Consider the following 18,297-nt stretch of genomic DNA (forward strand, 5'->3'; position numbering starts at 1 on the left):
GGAGCCCCCCAGGCTCTGCTGCCTCCTCCCATTTTGGATGGGAAGTGGAGGCTCTGGAGAGGTTTCTGGCCATCCTGGGGGTGCCTTTCTGCCTGCTGCAGAGTCAGACCCACATCATCCTCCTTGGGTTTGGTGAAGCTGCTCTTGTTGCCTATGGTGGAGGGGGGGATTTAACCCCCTGGGGGTCCCAGGGCTGCCTGGCTCCAGCTGTGTCCTCCCAGCCCCCTGGGGTGGAGGTTGAGGAGCATGAGCTGGTACCAGTGCTGCTCCCTGCCTCGTGCAGCCTGATGGTGCTTCCTGAGGAGTTTTTGGACGGCTTCTCTGCCTCCCTCACAGGCAGCCTGGGAGCTGCTTGTCCCCAGGGGGCTTTGGGGAGGGGAAGAAAGAGTCAATCTAAAGAAAATCTTTAAGGAAAAAAAAACCAACAACAAACCCCCAACCAAAAACCTAACAGACCTGGAATAACATATGAAGGCAGAACTCAGGGAACTGTGAATGGAGCAGCTCTGTCACTGTGCTGTCCCAGCCCTGAGCAGGAGGGTGTGTGGTTATTTCATGGGACCTTATAAAAACTCGTAATAATCCCTGGTGGGAGCCCCATGGCCATGGCGTTCCTCCCTGTCCCTGCTCACAGGATTTTGTAGGCATGGGGGAAAAGGGCCTCCTGAGATGGCATCTTGTGTTCTGGGGGTGCCTGGGCAGCCTCTCCCTGCAGAGAGTTTGCCCAAGTTCTCGGCAGTGCGTCGTGGGCAGCAGGAGCCCTGGGTGCTGCCAGGGGTTTGCTCTTAGGAGGCAATGGGATATGGGCAGGGAATTGCTGGGGAGAGGTTTTCTCCTGCAGCCTTTTGGGAAGGGGTGAGCAGGGCAGTATTTGCTTAGAGCCTAGAGAGGAGGTTGTGGTGCTTGTGGTGGGATAAAGGCTGGAGCGAGGCTGCCTGGGCAGCAGGACACGGCACCAAAATAGTAGAAAGGTGTTTTGCCTGAACCACTGAGAGGGGCCAGGGAGGGAGGGAGGCACGTGTGTTGGGGTGGATGTCAGAGATCTGGTTTTAAGTATCATTTTGTACTTCAGCTCATGGCTGAGCTTCTCGAGGAGGTGTCCAGAGGGGAAATGCAGCAGGATGGGATGGTGGTTGTGGCTCTTCCAGCTTGCTGGTGCACCCCTGGTTTTGGGAGGAGGGGAGGAGCTGTGGGCTGGGGGACACTGACCCCATGGAACAGCAGTGCTTGGGGAGGGTTGATTAGAAAGGCAGGCAGGGAGGGAGCAGGGCAGGGTCGTGGGGTTGGGAGGCCAGCAGCCTGACCACTCCATCCCAGTGGGCTGGTGCTCCCTTTTCCTGCACAAATTCTTTTTTGCACCTTGATGTCTCTTTTTCAGACTGCTGTGGGCACCCTGCCCGGGGGGCACTCCTGTGGGCTGGGGGTGGCCTGTGCAGTGCAGAGGTCCTTAAATCTTTTGTGGTGAAACACAAAACTTTGGTACAGGGAAGCAGAGGGAGTCAAACTATGTCCTGGCAGCAACACACCCTCCTGCCCACCTCGATCCCTGTGGGTTTCTTCAGGCCACACATCTCAGGGAAGCACAGGGCTGGTAGTTCCTTGCAGGAGAAATTAAAGGTCCCTCTCCTGATGGCTTTTACTGAGAGAGGTCCCAGCCAGCAGCCATGGGGCAGGTGCCCCATGTCCACACTCATCCCTAGTCCCAGCACCAGACCTCGCTGATCTGCTCCCACCCAGTGTGCTGGGAACACTGGCTGTGCTGCCGGGGTTTGTGGCTCACAGGGACAGTGACACCAGCACTGCCCCTTCCTCGCCGGGGTCGCGCTGCCTTCGCTTCTGGTCTGGGTGCAGCTCCTGCTGTTGGTTGCAGCCAGTGCTGGTTGGGACCCGTGTGGCCCCCGTGCCCTGATGGGCAGGGGGCAGGGCTGGGGTCAGGGAGGGAGGGAGGGATGGAGGGATGATGCTCCGGGGCTGCACTTGCTGTTTCCGTCCAGCTGCCTGTGATCTGATTATGTAAATGTCCCCGGAGCCAGGGGGGAGCAGCAGCCAGCAAGTAGAAATAAATAAATACATATGGAGATGAGAGCACTTGGCTGGGAAGGTGACCTCCTTGCTGCTTGCTCTGGGTGCCTGCCCTGGCCGGCCCCGGGTGCTTCTGCTCTGGAGACTGGGAGGAGGAGGAGGCAGCAGCTGGGGCTTCCCCTGGATGAGCGATGCTGGGGACGTCAGAGGAGCATTTAGGAGGCAGAGCAGGATGTGACGGACCTTGGTGTTACAGCTGAGGAGCTAAACCGTGCAGGGACTCACTGCTGCCCAGAGCTCTGCAAGCCACGCTCTGCTCCACTCCCATCCCAACCTGGGAATCTCCCGTAACACCCTGCTGGGAGAGACTGGAGCAGGGAGAGACTGGAGCAGGGAGAGACTGGAGCAGGGAGAGACTGGAGCAGGGTCCAGCCTCGCTGGGACAAGGACACCCCGTGTGAGAGGGGTGACGAGGAGGAGACGCAGAAGAGTGAGTTGCAATCTGGGGCGGGGGGTTAGGGGGGGATCTGTGAGGAGGAGCAGCAACAGATTAAGGGGATAATTAGAGGAAGAGCAATGGGGAGGAGGGTGCTGGGGAGGAGGGTGCTGGGCTGTGCGGGCTGGTCCAAGGAGCAGGGAGGGCTCCCTGGGCAGCAGGTGCTGCCAACGCCGGTTTGAGTGTCAGGAAGAGCTCCCAGGGCTGGGCGTGGTACCAGGAATGGTTCTGCTGGGGCTGGTTTTGCCACGGTGGGGCTGGGGGGCAGCTGGGCTGCGTGTGAGTGTGCAAGAGCTGCACAAGCTCTGTGTTTGCTTTGTGCTTCCTGAAGAAGTGGGGAGCAGGGAGCGTGGTGGGGCTGGGGCTCGTGTTGCCCCTGGGTTAGTTTGCATTTTTCCTCCAGGTGGATGAGGAGCAGAGGTGGAGGAAGGCTCTGCTGGGTGGAGGAAGGCTCTGCTGGGTGAGGGAGGCAGCCAGGGCAGGGCCACCAAGCCCGTCTCATGGAGGATGCTGGCATCTGCTCTGAGGCAGCATGACATCCCCACATGTGTTTCCCTTTCCCACAGGAACAAACCTACCTGGGATCCCAGCATCTCCCACAGCACCCTGAGACACCAGCAAAGAGCATCCGTGGGGATGCTGCTGTGATTCATTGGTGTTCCTAAAACTGTTTCCGTATTCCAACTGGATTAATGCTCAGCCCGTGCTCAGAGCAGTGTCAGGTTAACCAGGGCAGCCCTAGGGAGTTCTGAGGGTTGATTTTAGTGTTGGGGTAACCACTGTGTGTCTGTGTGTGCAGAACTACTCCCAGCTGGTAGGGAACAGAGTCCCTGGGATCTCCTCCCCAGAGTGACTGTGTGGTCGGGGTGATGCTGCTGGTGTGAACCTGGCATGGGTGGGTGTGTGGGGCTGTCCCTCAGTGTCCCTGAACCCATCATGTCACAGGCAGGATGGACCCAGTCTCTGCACAGTGCTCCTGGCAGCCAGGGAAGAGGTGCTGAGCAGGGAGGGAACAGCAGCCTGCTGGGCTGTTCCCAGTTCACCCCAGTCCAGCCAGTGGGGCTAACAGAGCTCTCCACCCTGTGCATCCTTATACCACAGGGTTAATTCAGGCCCTGCAGGGAGGGAGCTCCAGTTTCAACCCCTGGATTTGCTTTGTTGGCAGCAGGGCCCGTCCCCAGCCACCCTTGCTGGCCCCAGGCAGATGCTCTGCTGCCTAAAATCAGAGGAAAGCCCTGCAGCAGGGCAGGGTTTCTCTTCCCTGGGACTTTTGCAACGGTGATTGCACAGGAGGAGCTTGTCCTTGTATTTTATGCAGCCTGTGTTATTTATTTTTGCTGTGCTAATGACACCAGCACTAATCAGTGCCCTGGAAACCGTGTCACTGACCCAGCAAAGCCCCGGGCTGGGGATCACATCTCCAACCCGACCCTAATCCTCCTGGGAGCAGGTGGCTGCAGCGCGGGGTCCGGGTGGCCCTGGGGATGAGCTGTGCTGCTGAATGAATAACTGGTGGGTGCTTGGCTGTTCCTGGGGGAGGTGCTGGAGGGTGGTGGGTGGGGAGGGGTCTGTTCCTGCCTGCACCCTGGCTGGAGCTCCAGGGCAGCAGAGACATGGAGCCTGGCCCCTGCGCCCGGAGCTGCTGCAGGTTCCTCTGCTCCCTCATGGCTTTTTTAATTTAGGGGTGTGAGGGTCTGATCAGATCCCTCCAAACTGGCAGTGCCTTCCTCCAGCTCCCCTCAGCATCATCCCCCGTGTGGTCACTGGGTCCTTCCAGCCAGATACATCAACTGTGGGGGCTTAGACCTTGTGTGTGTCCGTGGAACCTCCTGTGCCCACTGGGGCTTTCAGCTGGTGCTGCTGCACATGACTGGTTTATCCTCACTGTGCCTCGGAGCTTCTCACCTCTTCCTATTTCTTCTTTCCCCCCTCTTCCTCCTTCTCCTTGTTGTGTTCATCTGACCCCCAAGAGGCTTTAGACTCTGTCCTGGGGCTCTCCTTGGAGCCTCATGTGAGAAGATGGGAGTCACACTGTCACCAGCATCAAGATGCATCTCCCACCTCTGCCCTCCTGGTTATTCAGTAACTTTTGCAGCTTCAGAGGAAGGTTTTGAGCTTTCCTGCCCAGGCAGCTGCTGGCTCAGCGTGTGGGTGGGCTGAGCAGGTTGGAGATGGGGATTGCTCTGTCAGCAGTGCCTGGTGGGAGTCAGCAGCTCTGCTGAACTGTGAGACCCCAGCCAGGAGCTGCCTCGGGTGGGAAAGGCAGGTGAGCCCTGCCTGTGCCTCCTGTGAGCTACAGGTCACCCTCCAAGAGTCTGCCTGCTGGATCATGCACCTCCGGGAAGGATGGGAATGTGGGGAGGGCAGATAGCAAAGTGAAGCTGGGTTATTCCCTGCTGGAGTTGTGCCCCTGATGTCCCGAGGGTTGTGTTCACCTCTCCCCTGGGCTGGTGCACTGGGATGCTTCTCACCAGCTCCTTCCACTAGCACCTATCAAAGGAGAATGGACTGAGAACAGCCCTGAGGAGAAGGACTTGGAGGTGTTTGGTCAGGAGAAGCTCAATATGATTGAGCAAAAAAGAAGCATTTGCAGCCCAGAACCCACCCGTGTCCTGGGCTGCATCCCCAGCAGTGGGACCAGCAGGGCCAGGGAGGGGATTGTCCCTTCTGCTCTGCTGAGCCCCCTGCAGGGCTGGAGCCAGGGCTGGGGTCCCCAACACAGAAAGGACATAGAGCTGTTGGAGAGAGGCCAGAGGAGGCCACAGAGATGATGGAAGGGCTGGAGCAGCTCTGCTCTGGAGACAGGCTGGGAGAGTTGGGGTGTTCAGCCTGGAGAAGAGAAGGCTCCAGGGAGACCTTAGAGCAGCTTCCAGTGCCTGAAGGGGCTCCAGGAAAGCTGGGGAGGGACTTGGGACAAAGGCAGGGAGGGATGGGATGAGGGGGAACAGCTTTAAACTGGAAGAGGGGAGATTTAGATTGGATATTAGGAGAAAAATTCTCCCCTGTGAGGGTGGTGAGAGCCTGGCCCAGGTTGCCCAGGGAAGCTGTGGCTGCCCCATCCCTGGCAGTGTTGAAGGGCAGGTTGGATGGGGCTTGGAGCAGCCTGGGCTGGTGGGAGGTGTCCCTGCCCATGCAGGGGGTGGGACTGGATGATCTTTAAGGTCCCTTCCAACCCAAACCAGTCTGGGCTCTGTGGAATGGCAGCACTGCTCTCCTGCAGATCAGCCTGGGAGGAAGTTACAGCACTGGCAGAGCAGTGGGATATGGGGAAGCTGCTGCTAAACAAGCTGCTCCCAGCAGCTCTTTGGCACATCTCCTGCATCAGCACCATTTGCAAAGGCATCAGATGAGCCTGAAATCAAGGTACAAACCAGAACAGCTTCCTGCAGCTCCCAGGGTTGGAGCCACGGGCACTGCCAGCTGCTCCCTGCCCCTGCAGCCCCGCGGCTCAGCACAGATGCTCTTCAGCCTGGAGTTTGCTCCACCAGGCAAATGAGAAGAGAAGCAGCAGTGGGAGCCTTGTTAAATCTGTCTTTGGGAGAGCCATTTGCAGGCCAGAGTTCTGAGTCCTCCCAAGCCACGGTCAGGACTCCAGAGGGGCCAAAAGTGGAGACCAACTGCACTTGCAGCGTTGGCTCTTCCCCTCTGCGGGTCCCTGCGCTGCTGCCGCGGGTGTTGGTGTTTCAGGAAGCCATGAGGAAGGAAGAAACTGCAGCAGCCACCTGGAGGTACCTCCCTGAGGGGCAAGGGACAATGCCAGGAGCTTCCCAGGGGTGTGATTTTTGGCACACAGGGCAGGGGAGCAGCCAGCAGGGGCCGTCAAAAGGAAAAGCTGAAGACGTGAGGGTTGTCAAAGGAGAGCAGCAAAGCCCTGCAGGGGCATCACTTGGGGCTGGCCACATTGCAGCAGGAGGGCTGAGCATGAGGGACCTCCCTGCACATCTTCCCTGTGTGTCCTCACTCAGCAGGTGCCTTCCTTGGTTTCTGGGCATGGAGCAATGCTTTGCAAACCTCACCCTGTATCTTTCCTGGGCCGTGGGTGCTGCTGGTGTCACTTCAGCCCATAACCCATGGGCAGTGTTGGGTTGTTGTGCTTCTTGGAGCCACCATGAGAATGCCCTTTGGTCATGCTGAGTCCGTGGTGAGGAGGGATCCAGTAGCCAGCAGAAAGGCCACGTGGGTGTGGGATTAGAGCCCGTTAACACAGCGGGGCTGGTGGATTTGCTGCTGTTTCCCATTAATCCTCTATTTTACAGCATGGTTCATGTCTGTCCTGGCACTTGCTGCAGCCACCAGTGCTGGCCACAGACTGTCTCTGCTGCTCTGGGCCTGGGGTTGGGGCTTCTTGGAACAGCTACACCCCGGGCACCGTGTGTTTGGTTGGTTAAGCAGCACTGAGCCTGTCTCATGGCAAGGGGGAGCACTGGTGGTTGTGACATTAAGGCAGATGGCCCAAAATAACATGATATGTTAATAAAACTCACAGAGACAGAACTGCAGGACCAAGTGTGACTCCTACTCAAGTGTAGACATCACCCTTGTGGGTGTGTCCAGTAGATGTCTTTGCTGTGGATGTTTCCAACATGGGCTACTCTGTTTGGCTCTCAGGGAGCCCACAGATAGAGAAGCAGGCATGGCTGGGTCATGAGGTGCCACCTGGAGTGAGAGAATCAGGTTTTGGGAGCACCTTGGCTGAGCACTGGGGGTCTTGCTGAGATGCTGGCCTGGGCAGTGGGCAGGGTGTGCTGCAGGTCACCCAGGGGTGGGCTGGAGCCTGCTCTGCTCCCATCTCTTCCTGCTCCCCATTGGGGCATTAAGGAGCTTTTTCAGGGCTGCATTTCTGTGGTGCTTGTTTTGCCTGCACGGGGAGCTCCTTCCAAAGTGACCTTTAAAAGGAGGGAAAGCAAAACAATAGAGAGTGGCATCATTATTGGTCTCCACCCCACACCTACTGTCCCTGCTGGTTTTTATTGGATGCCACCTCATTTTTGGGGGATACTGGTGACCTGGCAGGGCTCAGCCCAGCACCTCCTCTCAGGTGCCTTCTTGCCACCAGCCGTGCCCCATGGAGAGGCAGCTTGTGCTGTTGATCCCTGCAGGACCAAGTGTGACTCCTACTCAAGTGTAGACATCACCCTTGTGGGTGTGTCCATCGTAGATGTCTTTGCTGTGGATGTTTCCAACATGGGCTACTCTGTTTGGCTCTCAGGGAGCCCACAGATAGAGAAGCAGGCATGGCTGGGCCATGAGGTGCCACCTGGAGTGAGAGAATCAGGTTTTGGGAGCACCTTGGCTGAGCACTGGGGGTCTTGCTGAGATGCTGGCCTGGGCAGCGGGCAGGGTGTGCTGCAGGTCACCCAGGGGTGGGCTGGAGCCTGCTCTGCTCCCATCTCTTCCTGCTCCCCATTGGGGCATTAAGGAGCTTTTTCAGGGCTGCATTTCTGTGGTGCTTGTTTTGCCTGCACGGGGAGCTCCTTCCAAAGTGACCTTTAAAAGGAGGGAAAGCAAAACAATAGAGAGTGGCATCATTATTGGTCTCCACCCCACACCTACTGTCCCTGCTGGTTTTTATTGGATGCCACCTCATTTTTGGGGGATACTGGTGACCTGGCAGGGCTCAGCCCAGCACCTCCTCTCAGGTGCCTTCTTGCCACCAGCCGTGCCCCATGGAGAGGCAGCTCTTGCTGTGCATCCTCCAGCCAGCCAGCTGAGGGTCACTCCAAGGATTTGGGGCAGATTTCCCGTTATTTCAGCAGTCTGTGTTGATCTGGATGTTTCCCTGAGGTGCTGCTGCTGGTGGTGTCCAGCCAGCCTGGCCTCAGGCCACTGCCACAGCAGGTGACTGCACATCTAGCTGTGATCTGTGTGACATGGTGTGGGATTCAATTCGGCTCCATCCTTGTGTTTCCCCCTGTGCTCTCTGCTCGGAGCAGCCCAGGGGCTGGGGGGAAGGACAAAGCCCTGCCTGTCTCACTGCCCTGAGCCCACAGGGCTCATTGTTGGGCTGGGCCTGCAGTGCTGACACGCTGGGAGTGTGTTCAGAGCTGAAAGAGGAGCCAAACTCCCCCTTCCCTGGGGGCTGTCAGGCTTGAGCAGCAGCACAGATGTGTCCCAGGGTTTTGATGACTCCAGGAAGGAAGGGAGCACTTATCTCCAAGGCACCAGGCTCTTTCTACTGATGAATGAAGCGGTGGCTCTTGCTGTATAATTCATCATTGAAAAGGAGATGATTGAACCCATCTGGCAGTTTCCTTCTCTCCTGTCACTCCTGGGCGATGAAGTGGTCCTTGTCCCACACAGGCAAAGGAAAGGTCATGTTGAGGAGCAGGAGATGTTGCTCCTAGAACAGCAGGCACTTTCCTGGGAGGTTTTTTCCTCCCCAAAGGTTGGATTCGCAGGGCTGTTCCTCTGGGATGCTGGGGGCAGGGGGGGCTGCAGGTTTGGGTGTGTTCCCTTGGGATCCATCAGCTTTGCCTTGGAGGTGGCTTTGTGAGGACTTCCCCGAGGGGTTCCCACCCCCCTTGGTTCACAGCCTGGGCTGGAAATCTGGCACAGCCTGATGCCACCATTGACACTTTCAAGATAATTAACCTGGTGTCTGTGTTTATGTCTGTTGATGTTTGGCTCCTGTTGAGGGCCCAGGAGCTGTGTGACACCACCACCTTGACAGGACAGGGCTGGCCTCGGGTGCTCCTTTTCAGCTGCTTAAATAATCCACGGGCTGCTGACAACGTTCCTATTAGCCTGCAACAAGCTGTGAAATCTGGTCTATTTGCCATGACAAATGTGTGAAAGCTGCTACATTTGCCCCTGGTGGCTGCTGGACGTGGGGACAGACCATGGAGCTGGTGGCACCACGTCTTGCCTCCTGCTTCCCAGCAGGGCCTTGCTGGCACCTGACCTCTTCCTCCATGGGAATTTGCAGGAGCCTCGGGTACTTTTCCACAAAAAAAAGGAGGAGGCCACAAAGATGCTATGAAGGCTGGAGCAGCTCTGCTCTGGAGCCAGGCTGGGAGAGTTGGGGTGTTGAGCCTGGAGAAGAGAAGGCTCCAGGGAGACCTTAGAGCAGCTTCCAGTGCCTGAAGGGGCTCCAGGAAAGCTGGGGAGGGGCTTGGGACAAGGGCAGGGAGGGATGGGATGAGGGGAACAGCTTTAAAGTGGAAGAAGGGAGATGGAAATTAGGCATGAGGAAGGAATTCTTAGCTGTGAGGGTGATGGGAGCCTGGCCCAGGTTTCCCAGGGAAGCTGTGGCTGCCCCATCCCTGGGGGTGTTGAAGGGCAGGTTGGATGGGGCTTGGAGCAGCCTGGGCTGCTGGGAGGTGTCCCTGCCCATGCAGGGGGGTGGATCTAGATGATCTCTAAGGTCCCTTCCAACCCAAACCAGTCTGTGATTCTAATATGCTAGGACAAGCACCAGGGAAATCACTTATGCTTCCAGTCCTGGGTTCAAGAAGATGAACCCAGCATCCTTGATGCTCCTGGAGCAAGCACTGCTGGGGTCAGCATGGCCACTGCAACCAGCCCTCCTGGTGGGGCTGTGTGAGCTGTGCTGGCAGGGCTGCAGCAGTTGGTGTCCCTCCTTGTATGCTTTGTGATCCTGGCAATTGGAGCTTGGTGATCTTTAATGTGCCTTCCAACCCAAACCGGTCTGTGATTCTAATATGGGCTGTGACATGTTCTCCCCGTGCTGCAGATGATGATGATGATGATGAGGGCAGATACCTGGAGATATCCTTAGATGCACTTGGCCTTGACATCCCAGCTGTGCAGCTCGTGGGGGAGTTGCTTTTCCTTGGCATTCCTCCCTCAGCCTGGGGGCTCTGCTCTTCCTGGAGCCTCTTGCCCTTGGCCAGGGTGTCCCCGAGCAGCACAGCCTGGATCTGTGCCCCGTCACTCCCCTACAGCCCCGGAGGGTTCAGCTGTCACTAATTATAGTCCCTGCTCTGTCAGGGGTTTATAAGCTGGATTCTGAGGTGTTGCTGCAATTGTTTGCACCTTGGAAAGCTGAGCCAGGGGATTAAATGGAGTGAGTGAGTATGACCTGGGATGCTGGAGTCGCGGACGAGTTCACGTCCCCTGCCCTCAATCCAGAACCGACCCGTGGCAGCCAGTCCTGTCCCTGTGGTGTCACTGGTGGGAGGTCACTGGTGGCACCCGTCCCTTTTCTCCTCAGCTGCCTCCCTCGGGCCCTGCAGAGGGAGGTCACTGCTGTGGAACTTTGCTGCCCACCTTGCCCCGGGCGGGTTGCGGAGCTGTCACTGCTGGGGACGATGCGGTGGCGTGTGAGGGGTGAAGCAGAAGGTCCTGGCTCCCCGGGGGGGCTCTGAGCCTCTCTTTGAGGTAAGGTGGGAGCTGGGGGCATTCAGGTGGCTTACAGCCCTTTGGCCCCCAGCTTCTCCTGGAGCAGGAGAAGGCAGGAGGACAAGGACCCTTGAGAGCCAGCTGAGCTGTTGGGCAGGGTCAGTGGCAAAAGGGGAGTGGAGCTGGGATTCATCCCAGTGCAGAGCAGAGAGCCAAACCCATCCATGGTGGAGACTCGTCAGAGCTGGGGGCATGAAGAGATTTGTCTCCTTCTCTGGGTCAGAACTTGTCCTGGGGCCTTGTCACACCATGTCCTGCTCTAGCTGGGCCTCCTGGGCTGCCCCAGCAGGCTGAGGGGCTGCAGCATCACCCTGGGCATGGCTGGAGTGTAGATGGGGGGGCCAGGGCACCCAGGTGGGATCCCACCCTTATGTGGTATTGGGGTGGTGGCAGCAGGGAGAACGTCTCCCACCTTTCATCTCCTGTGAGGCAGGGACACATTGACCTGCACCTTCACTTCTGGCTGGGCTGCATCCTTCCCTGAGAAGGAAAGACCTTTGAGGAGACCTTAGAGCAGCTTCCAGTGCCTGAAGGGGCTCTAGGAAAGCTGGGGAGGGACTTGGGTCAAGGGCAGGGAGGGGTGGGATGAGGGGGATGGGTTAAAACTGGAAGAGAGGATATTGAGGTTGGACATGAGGAGGAAATTCTTAGCTGTGAGGAGTGAGAGCCTGGCCCAGGTTGCCCAGAGAAGCTGTGGCTGCCCCATCCCTGGCAGTGTTGAAGGGCAGGTTGGATGGGGCTTGGAGCAGCCTGGGCTGCTGGGAGGTGTCCCTGCCCATGCAGGGTGGGACTGGATGAGCTCTAAGGTCTCTTCCAACCTAAACCAGTCTGCGTTCTGTGATTCTAAGGTTGGGGTGCCCTGAGAGTCTCCTGGCTCTTGGTAGCCTCCATGGGGTTCCCATCAGTGAGGATGGACCCCACGATGCATTATTGGGAGCTTTGCTGAGCACCCCAGGTTCCCTGCTGGGGATGTCCTCCTGCTGTTCGGGGTGCAGTGGGTGATGTCCTGACTTGTTCCACCTGTTTGCAAAGCAGTGATTGGAAATGGGGGTGCAGGGCCTTGAGGGGTTTTGGGAAATGGCTGGTGGGTATTTGCTGTGCCCCTCGTGCTGCTGGAGTACCCTGATGTCACCCACAGGGCTGCTCCTGGGCAGTAGCACATCCCCATACTGGGGCTGCTGGTGGGAGGATCTGGGGTTTGAAGTGGTTGCTTTTGGGCTTCTCCTGCTGCCAGTCCCAGCCTCTGCTCTGGCTGTGCTTGGGGCAGACCTGCCCAGGGCAGCCCCCCTGGTGCCACCTCCTGTGCTGGCTCTTGTGCTCCCAGCTCTTCCATCCCCCCTTCCTTGCGTGACCACTTCCTGCTCAGGACCTCACCATGACCCCCAGACCCACACCTGGCAGGATTTCCCCCTCTCCAGCCCTGTCTTCCACACCCCTTGGCTCCCCTCTCCTCCAGGACCATTTTCCTGGCCACACTTTTGTGCTGTGCAGCAGCAGCAACAGCCCCAGGAGCTGGTTGTGCTCAGTCAGCTGGAAAAGCATCTCGGTACTGGATGTCACCGCGAGTGGTGGCCGAGCTGTCCCAGCCTGGAGGAGCAGACCCAGCTGCCTGCTCCTTCTGAGCCATTTCCTTCTGGATTTGCCTCCCCCGGGAGCTGTGGGTGGCCTTGCTGGTGTGTCCCCTGTGCCACACTGACCCTGGTGTGGTGTGTCCTGGAGGGGATGGGGATGGTGTGTTGTGAGGGGTCTGTCTGGAAGGGGAAGGGTCTGTCCATGGGGCAGGTTCAGCTCTCTGGGCTTTTGCAGCTCTTCCCAGGAATTGTGTCCTGTCCTTCAGTGGAGGGAGAAGGCAGAGGCCATTTAATGGCAGCTGCTGGCACTGGGGGGACACAGCCCTGGGGATGTGGGACTGGGGCCGTGTTTGAGGCCCCTGTATCTGTCCTGGGAAGGGTCATGGTGGCTCCTCCCTGGAACTGGAGCAGGTGCAGGCAGGGGCTGTGATGTGGTGGCTGCTGGTCTTGGCTTGTCTGGGGAAAGGTGGGGGTGGCCAGAGCATCCTCTGGTGAGGGGCTGGGGCTCCCTGTGGGTGGTGGGCTGGGCTGGAGCTGAGGTCTGGCCCCTGGTGGGCAGGGTGAACCATGGGGGTGAGGTGAAACCAGACAGCTGAGCCTGGGATAAAGGCTGGGAGTCATTGCCCTGGGATAGCAGCCTCCCCAGGGGAGATGCTGGTGTCTGAGCTCCTCACCCCCAGGTCCATGCCACCCTGGGCACACATGAGGGCACTGGGGGTTTGGGGCACATTTTGCCTTGGGAATGGGCTCTGTTGACAGAGGCAGCAGTGGAAAAATACACCCTGAGCCCTGTTGTGTGCTGCTCTCACCTCCAGCCAGCAGGCGTGGGAGCTACCTGGTGGGAGGAGGTATGAAACCAAATTAATAACTTGAAGTTCCTCAGCTGCAGGTAGGGGGCCAGGCTGGGGGGAGGTGTCTTGCAGGAGGTTCTGTTGCCACCCCTGGTTTCTCTACCAGCTTGCAGAGGGGATGCTTGCTGGGATCCATCTGGGTGCTGGGTGACTGCAGTGGCTTGGGTCCATGTCTGGGTTACAGAGGAAGATGCTGCAGAAATGTGGCCCAGCAGGCTTCCAAAAGCAGGGAATAAGCCCTGCACGTGGCCCAGCTGGCCCCTATACCCACACCCCCCCAGGCTGTGGGATGCTGCCAGGAAGAAGCATCGTCCTGACCTGCTGCATGGAGGCCCTGCTGCCTCCCAGGGTTGGAGGCCACACAAGGACCATCTCCATCACCTTCCCAAAACTTCCCTGAGCTCGGTGCAGTCTGCTGGCAGTTGGCACTTCTCCGTTGCTTTTTTACATTCATGGAAATAAAAGGGTACAGATTTCCCTCTGGGACAGGGTGTGGATCCTCTGTGAAGCTGGGCATCCTTGGGACAGGAGGGCCCAACGTTTTATCTGCTGGGATTTTAATTTGGGATGTTGATTCCCATTGACTGACAAGATGATTTCTCCTCTGCATCCTGCAGCTCCCCAGGGACGTGCTGCCTTTGCCTGCCTCCTCTCTAATTACCTGCTTTTCCCATAATTTATTGTTTTACCTTACATACCCTGTTTAATTGCAGCAGGATAATTACAGGTGATCTCCTGGCTCATCGTTTTAAAGCAATCAACTCCCTGAGCCAGGGACAGCAGCTTCCATCCTTGGTGCCAGTGAGCTGCACCAAAACGGGTATTTTTGCCTGCAGAGCAGGACCTTTGGAGCAGATAATGAGCTTTGCTGGCCAGGAAGGTCACAGCTGCTGTCTCCTTACTTGCCCTTGTGGTTTCATCCTCTTAGCACAAGGCATCAGTGTGTCAGAGCAGCCAGCCTGCCTGCTCAGGGCGCTGGGCAGGTGCTCCAAGTTGGGTCCCAAGGCATAGGGGCTGGGGGATGTAGGATGGGAGCACAGTGAAGACTCTGGGGGTACAGGACCCTGACAGCTCCCTGCCTGCAAGCAGAGAAGAGCCGAGCAGGGAGCCCTGCTGCAGTGCTCTGAGCTTGCCAGAGCCATGTTGCCCGTGGTGGCACCAAGGAGCTGTGCAGGGCTCTGCCCTCACCTCGCCCAGGAACCTTTCCCTCTGCTCTCTGGGCTGGTTGGCTCCTGGTGGGGTAATGGTGCTGTTAATTAGGAGAGGAGGGGAGGAACTAGAACCAACACCTAGAATCATCCTAGAATGATTTGGGTGGGAAGGGACCTTATAGATCATCCAGTCCCACCCCCCTGCAAGGGCAGGGACACCTCCCACCAGCCCAGGCTGCTCCAAGCCCCATCCAACCTGCCCTTCGACACTGCCATGGATGGGGCAGCCACAGCTTCCCCGGGCCACCTCCTCTCTAATTACCTGCTTTTCCCATAATTTACTGTTTTACCTTACATACCCTGTTTAATTGCAGCAGGATAATTACAGGTGATCTCCTGGCTCATCGTTTTAAAGCAATCAACTCACTGAACCAGGGACAGCAACTTCAATACATAGTGCCAGTGAGCTGCACCAAAACGGGTATTTTTGCCTGCAGAGCAGGACCTTTGGAGCAGATAATGAGCTTTGCTGGCCAGGAAGGTCACAGCTGCTGTCTCCTTACTTGCCCTTGTGGTTTCATCCTCTTAGCACAAGGCATCAGTGTGTCAGAGCAGCCAGCCTGCCTGCTCAGGGCGCTGGGCAGGTGCTCCAAGTTGGGTCCCAAGGCATAGGGGCTGGGGGATGTAGGATGGGAGCACAGTGAAGACTCTGGGGGTACAGGACCCCGACAGCTCCCTGCCTGCAAGCAGAGAAGAGCCGAGCAGGGAGCCCTGCTGCGGTGCTCTGAGCTTGCCAGAGCCATGTTGCCCGTGGTGGCACCAAGGAGCTGTGCAGGGCTCTGCCCTCACCTCGCCCAGGAACCTTTCCCTCTGCTCTCTGGGCTGGTTGGCTCCTGGTGGGGTAATGGTGCTGTTAATTAGGAGAGGAGGGGAGGAACTAGAACCAACACCTAGAATCATCCTAGAATGATTTGGGTGGGAAGGGACCTTATAGATCATCCAGTCCCACCCCCCTGCAAGGGCAGGGACACCTCCCACCAGCCCAGGCTGCTCCAAGCCCCATCCAACCTGCCCTTCAACACTGCCAGGGATGGGGCAGCCACAGCTTCCCTGGGCAACCTGGGCCAGGGTCTCTGTCCAAACACTCTTTAGCTGCCTCTCTTCATCTTCAGCACTCCCGTTGTCACTAGTGTGTGATACCCTTGGGGAACTTCCAATGATCCAAAATTAATACCAGGACTTTAAAAAAAAGCCCTGATTTACAGTCAGATTTCCCGTCTCATCTCCAGCCTTGTGCTGCAGATGTGGTCTCCTCCTTGGGCCATGTTGGCACAGCTCTGCTGCCAACCTTTTTCTCCAGCTGTTTTTGGCACAACCACCTGGCTGCAGGACCCTGTCCCAGCACTCACATTAATTACTGGGGTTGTCAAAACTTCCAAACTGCCAGGCTGTAAAAAACTTCCAGCATCTGGACTGGGCTGTGGCTGAGATAAGTGAGTGGCTCGTCCTTGGCCCCTGCTCATTGCCAGGAGGAGATAAGGGCACCAAGGCAGCTTGTTTTCCTGTCCCAAAGCTGCCACAGGATGAACACACTAATTTGGGACATCTCTGGCCCCTTTTCCCACAGGCTGTGATCACAGCAATGCCAGGGGGCTTATGGGGCTGCAGTGGTGTCTGATGCCACCAAGAGCTTCTCCTGTGAGCCTTGGTCATGGTGTCCCTGCTGTCCCTGACTGCATAGGACAGGGACTCTGCATCCTGCAAGGCATTGCTTGGTGCATCCCATGAGCCCTCCTTCCCTGCCTGACCCTGCAGCTGGTGGGTCCTGTTCCCTGGAAAGAGGCCTATTGTGGAGCTTTTGGCCATGGTGACTGTGTCATGTGGGCTAGGCCAGTGTCTACTGGGCTGTGTAGCTCTGCCCAGGAGCTGGGCAACCTCCCTCCCTGCCTTCTTGAAGCAAAGGACTTGCTGACTCCTGACTTCAACCCCCAGACCTTGGAGACTGTCATGCTGGTGAGCAGCTTCTCCTCCTCTGCAGGATGGGGGATAGAAGTGGCTGCTGGGGGTCTTGGAGCATCTGCCAAGGGCTGGGCTTGGTTGAGGTGTGTGTGAGCCCAACCTGGGCTCCTGGGACAGGTGATGGGGTTGGGGACCAAGAGCAGGGTGCAGGGCAGGGGCAGGGTGGGAGGTGGGGTTTCATGGCTTCAAGTCAGTTGTCTCTTGCAGCCCTCTCCTTGGAGGTGATGTAGGTTTGGGTGGTCAGAGTTGAGCTGGTTTTAGCCCCACAGGTACAGGGGATTGTGCAGAGCTCTGGGAGGAGCAAAGCCTGGAGAAGAAGGAGACTCAGGGGGGACCTTCTCACTCTCTTAACTGCCTGATAGGAGATTGGGGTCTGCTGTGGGTCAGGATCTACTCCCAGGCAACTGGCAAGACAAGAGGCCCTGGCCTGAAGCTGCTCCAGGTGAGGTTTAGGTGGGATATCAGGAAGCACTTCAGACATTGGATGGGCTGCCCAGGGCAGTGGTGGAAGCACCATCCCTGGAGGTGCTCCAGGAAAAGCAGGAGGTGGCACTTAGTGCCTTGGTCTGGAGATGTGGGGGTGTTGGTCACAGATGGACTTTGATGATCCTGAAGGTCTTTTCCAGCCTTGGTGATGCTGTGGTTGCATCTCATACAACCCTGGTCCCAGGAGAGGAGGAGGGGAAGTGGTGGGGACTGAGTGACAGAGTCACCCTGTGCCAGTGCCCACCCTGTGACCGGCTCTGGGGCCGTGCTGGGTGCTGACGTGTCCCTCCTTCCCTCCCTCCCTTCCAGGCGTGCCGGGATTTCCTGGAGCTGGCCGAGGCTCACGGGCGGAGATGGCAGCGGGCGCTGCAGCATGAGCGGGAGCAGCGGCTGCGGCTGGAGGAGACCATCGAGCAGCTGGCCAAGCAGCACAACAGCTTGGAGCGAGCCTGCCGGGGGGCACCCAGTGCCACCCCTGCCCCCAAGGGTGAGCCCGGGCACGGGAGCTGCTCCTGGGCCTTCCCAGGGAGTCAGCAGGGCTGGGAAAGCTGGGATGCCCGGGGGGTTTTTGGTCACAGATCCCATTCCCGTGTGTTGGCCTTCGCTGCTAACCTGGTGAAGTTCAACAAGGGCAAGGGCAGAGTTTTGCATCTGGGGAAGAACAAGCCCAGGGACCAGCACAGGTTGGGGCTGAGCTGCTGGAGAGCAGGGCAGGAGAAAGGGGCCTGGGGGTCCTGGTGGGCAGGGGGATGAGCATGACCAGCCATGTGCCCTGGTGGCCAAGAAGGCCAATGGGATCTGGGGTGGGTTAGAAAGGGGTGGTTAGTAGGTCAGGGAGGTTCTCCTGCCCCTCTGTTCTGCCCTGGGGCCACATCTGGGATGTTGTGTCCAGTTCTGGGCCCCTCAGTTCCAGAAGGACAGGGAACTGCTGGGAAGAGCCCAGGGCAGAGGCACAGAGATGCTGGAGGGAGGGGAACATCTCCCTGCTGAGGAAAGGCTGAGGGAGCTGGGGCTGTTGGGCTTGGAGAAGAGGAGACTGAGGGGCCACCTCATCCATGGGCACAAATCTGTTCAGGGCAGTGTCAGGAGGACAGAGCCAGGCTTTGTGCAGTGATGTCCAGTGACAGGACAAGGGGCAGTGGGTGCAAACTGGAGCCCAGGAGGTTCCATGTGAATCTCAGGAAGAACTTCTTTGCTGTGAGGGTGACAGAGCCCTGGGCCAGGCTGCCCAGAGAGGCTGTGGAGTCTCCTTCTCTGGAGACATTCCAACCCCCCTGGCCACGTTCCTGTGTGATGTGCTCTGGGTGCCCCTGCTCTGGCAGGGGGGTTGGGCTGGGGGA

General features: G+C 58.0%; 1 protein-coding gene across 1 annotated transcript in view; it reads left to right on the top strand.

Moving 5' to 3' along the window:
• The window catches only part of LOC104394734 (oxysterol-binding protein 2-like), a 98,812-nt gene that overhangs the window by 65,463 nt on the left and 15,052 nt on the right, over nucleotides 1-18,297 (top strand). Inside the window, exons 4-6 of the mRNA XM_010004369.1 lie at nucleotides 7,618-7,793; nucleotides 16,834-16,913; nucleotides 17,267-17,444. Of these exons, the coding sequence (XP_010002671.1) occupies nucleotides 7,618-7,793; nucleotides 16,834-16,913; nucleotides 17,267-17,444 (434 nt within the window). The remainder of the gene's footprint in view (nucleotides 1-7,617; nucleotides 7,794-16,833; nucleotides 16,914-17,266; nucleotides 17,445-18,297) is intronic.

The sequence above is a fragment of the Chaetura pelagica genome, unplaced genomic scaffold (assembly GCF_000747805.2).
Source record: "Chaetura pelagica isolate M959 unplaced genomic scaffold, ChaPel_1.0 scaffold149, whole genome shotgun sequence".
In the NCBI taxonomy this organism is placed as follows: domain Eukaryota; kingdom Metazoa; phylum Chordata; class Aves; order Apodiformes; family Apodidae; genus Chaetura; species Chaetura pelagica.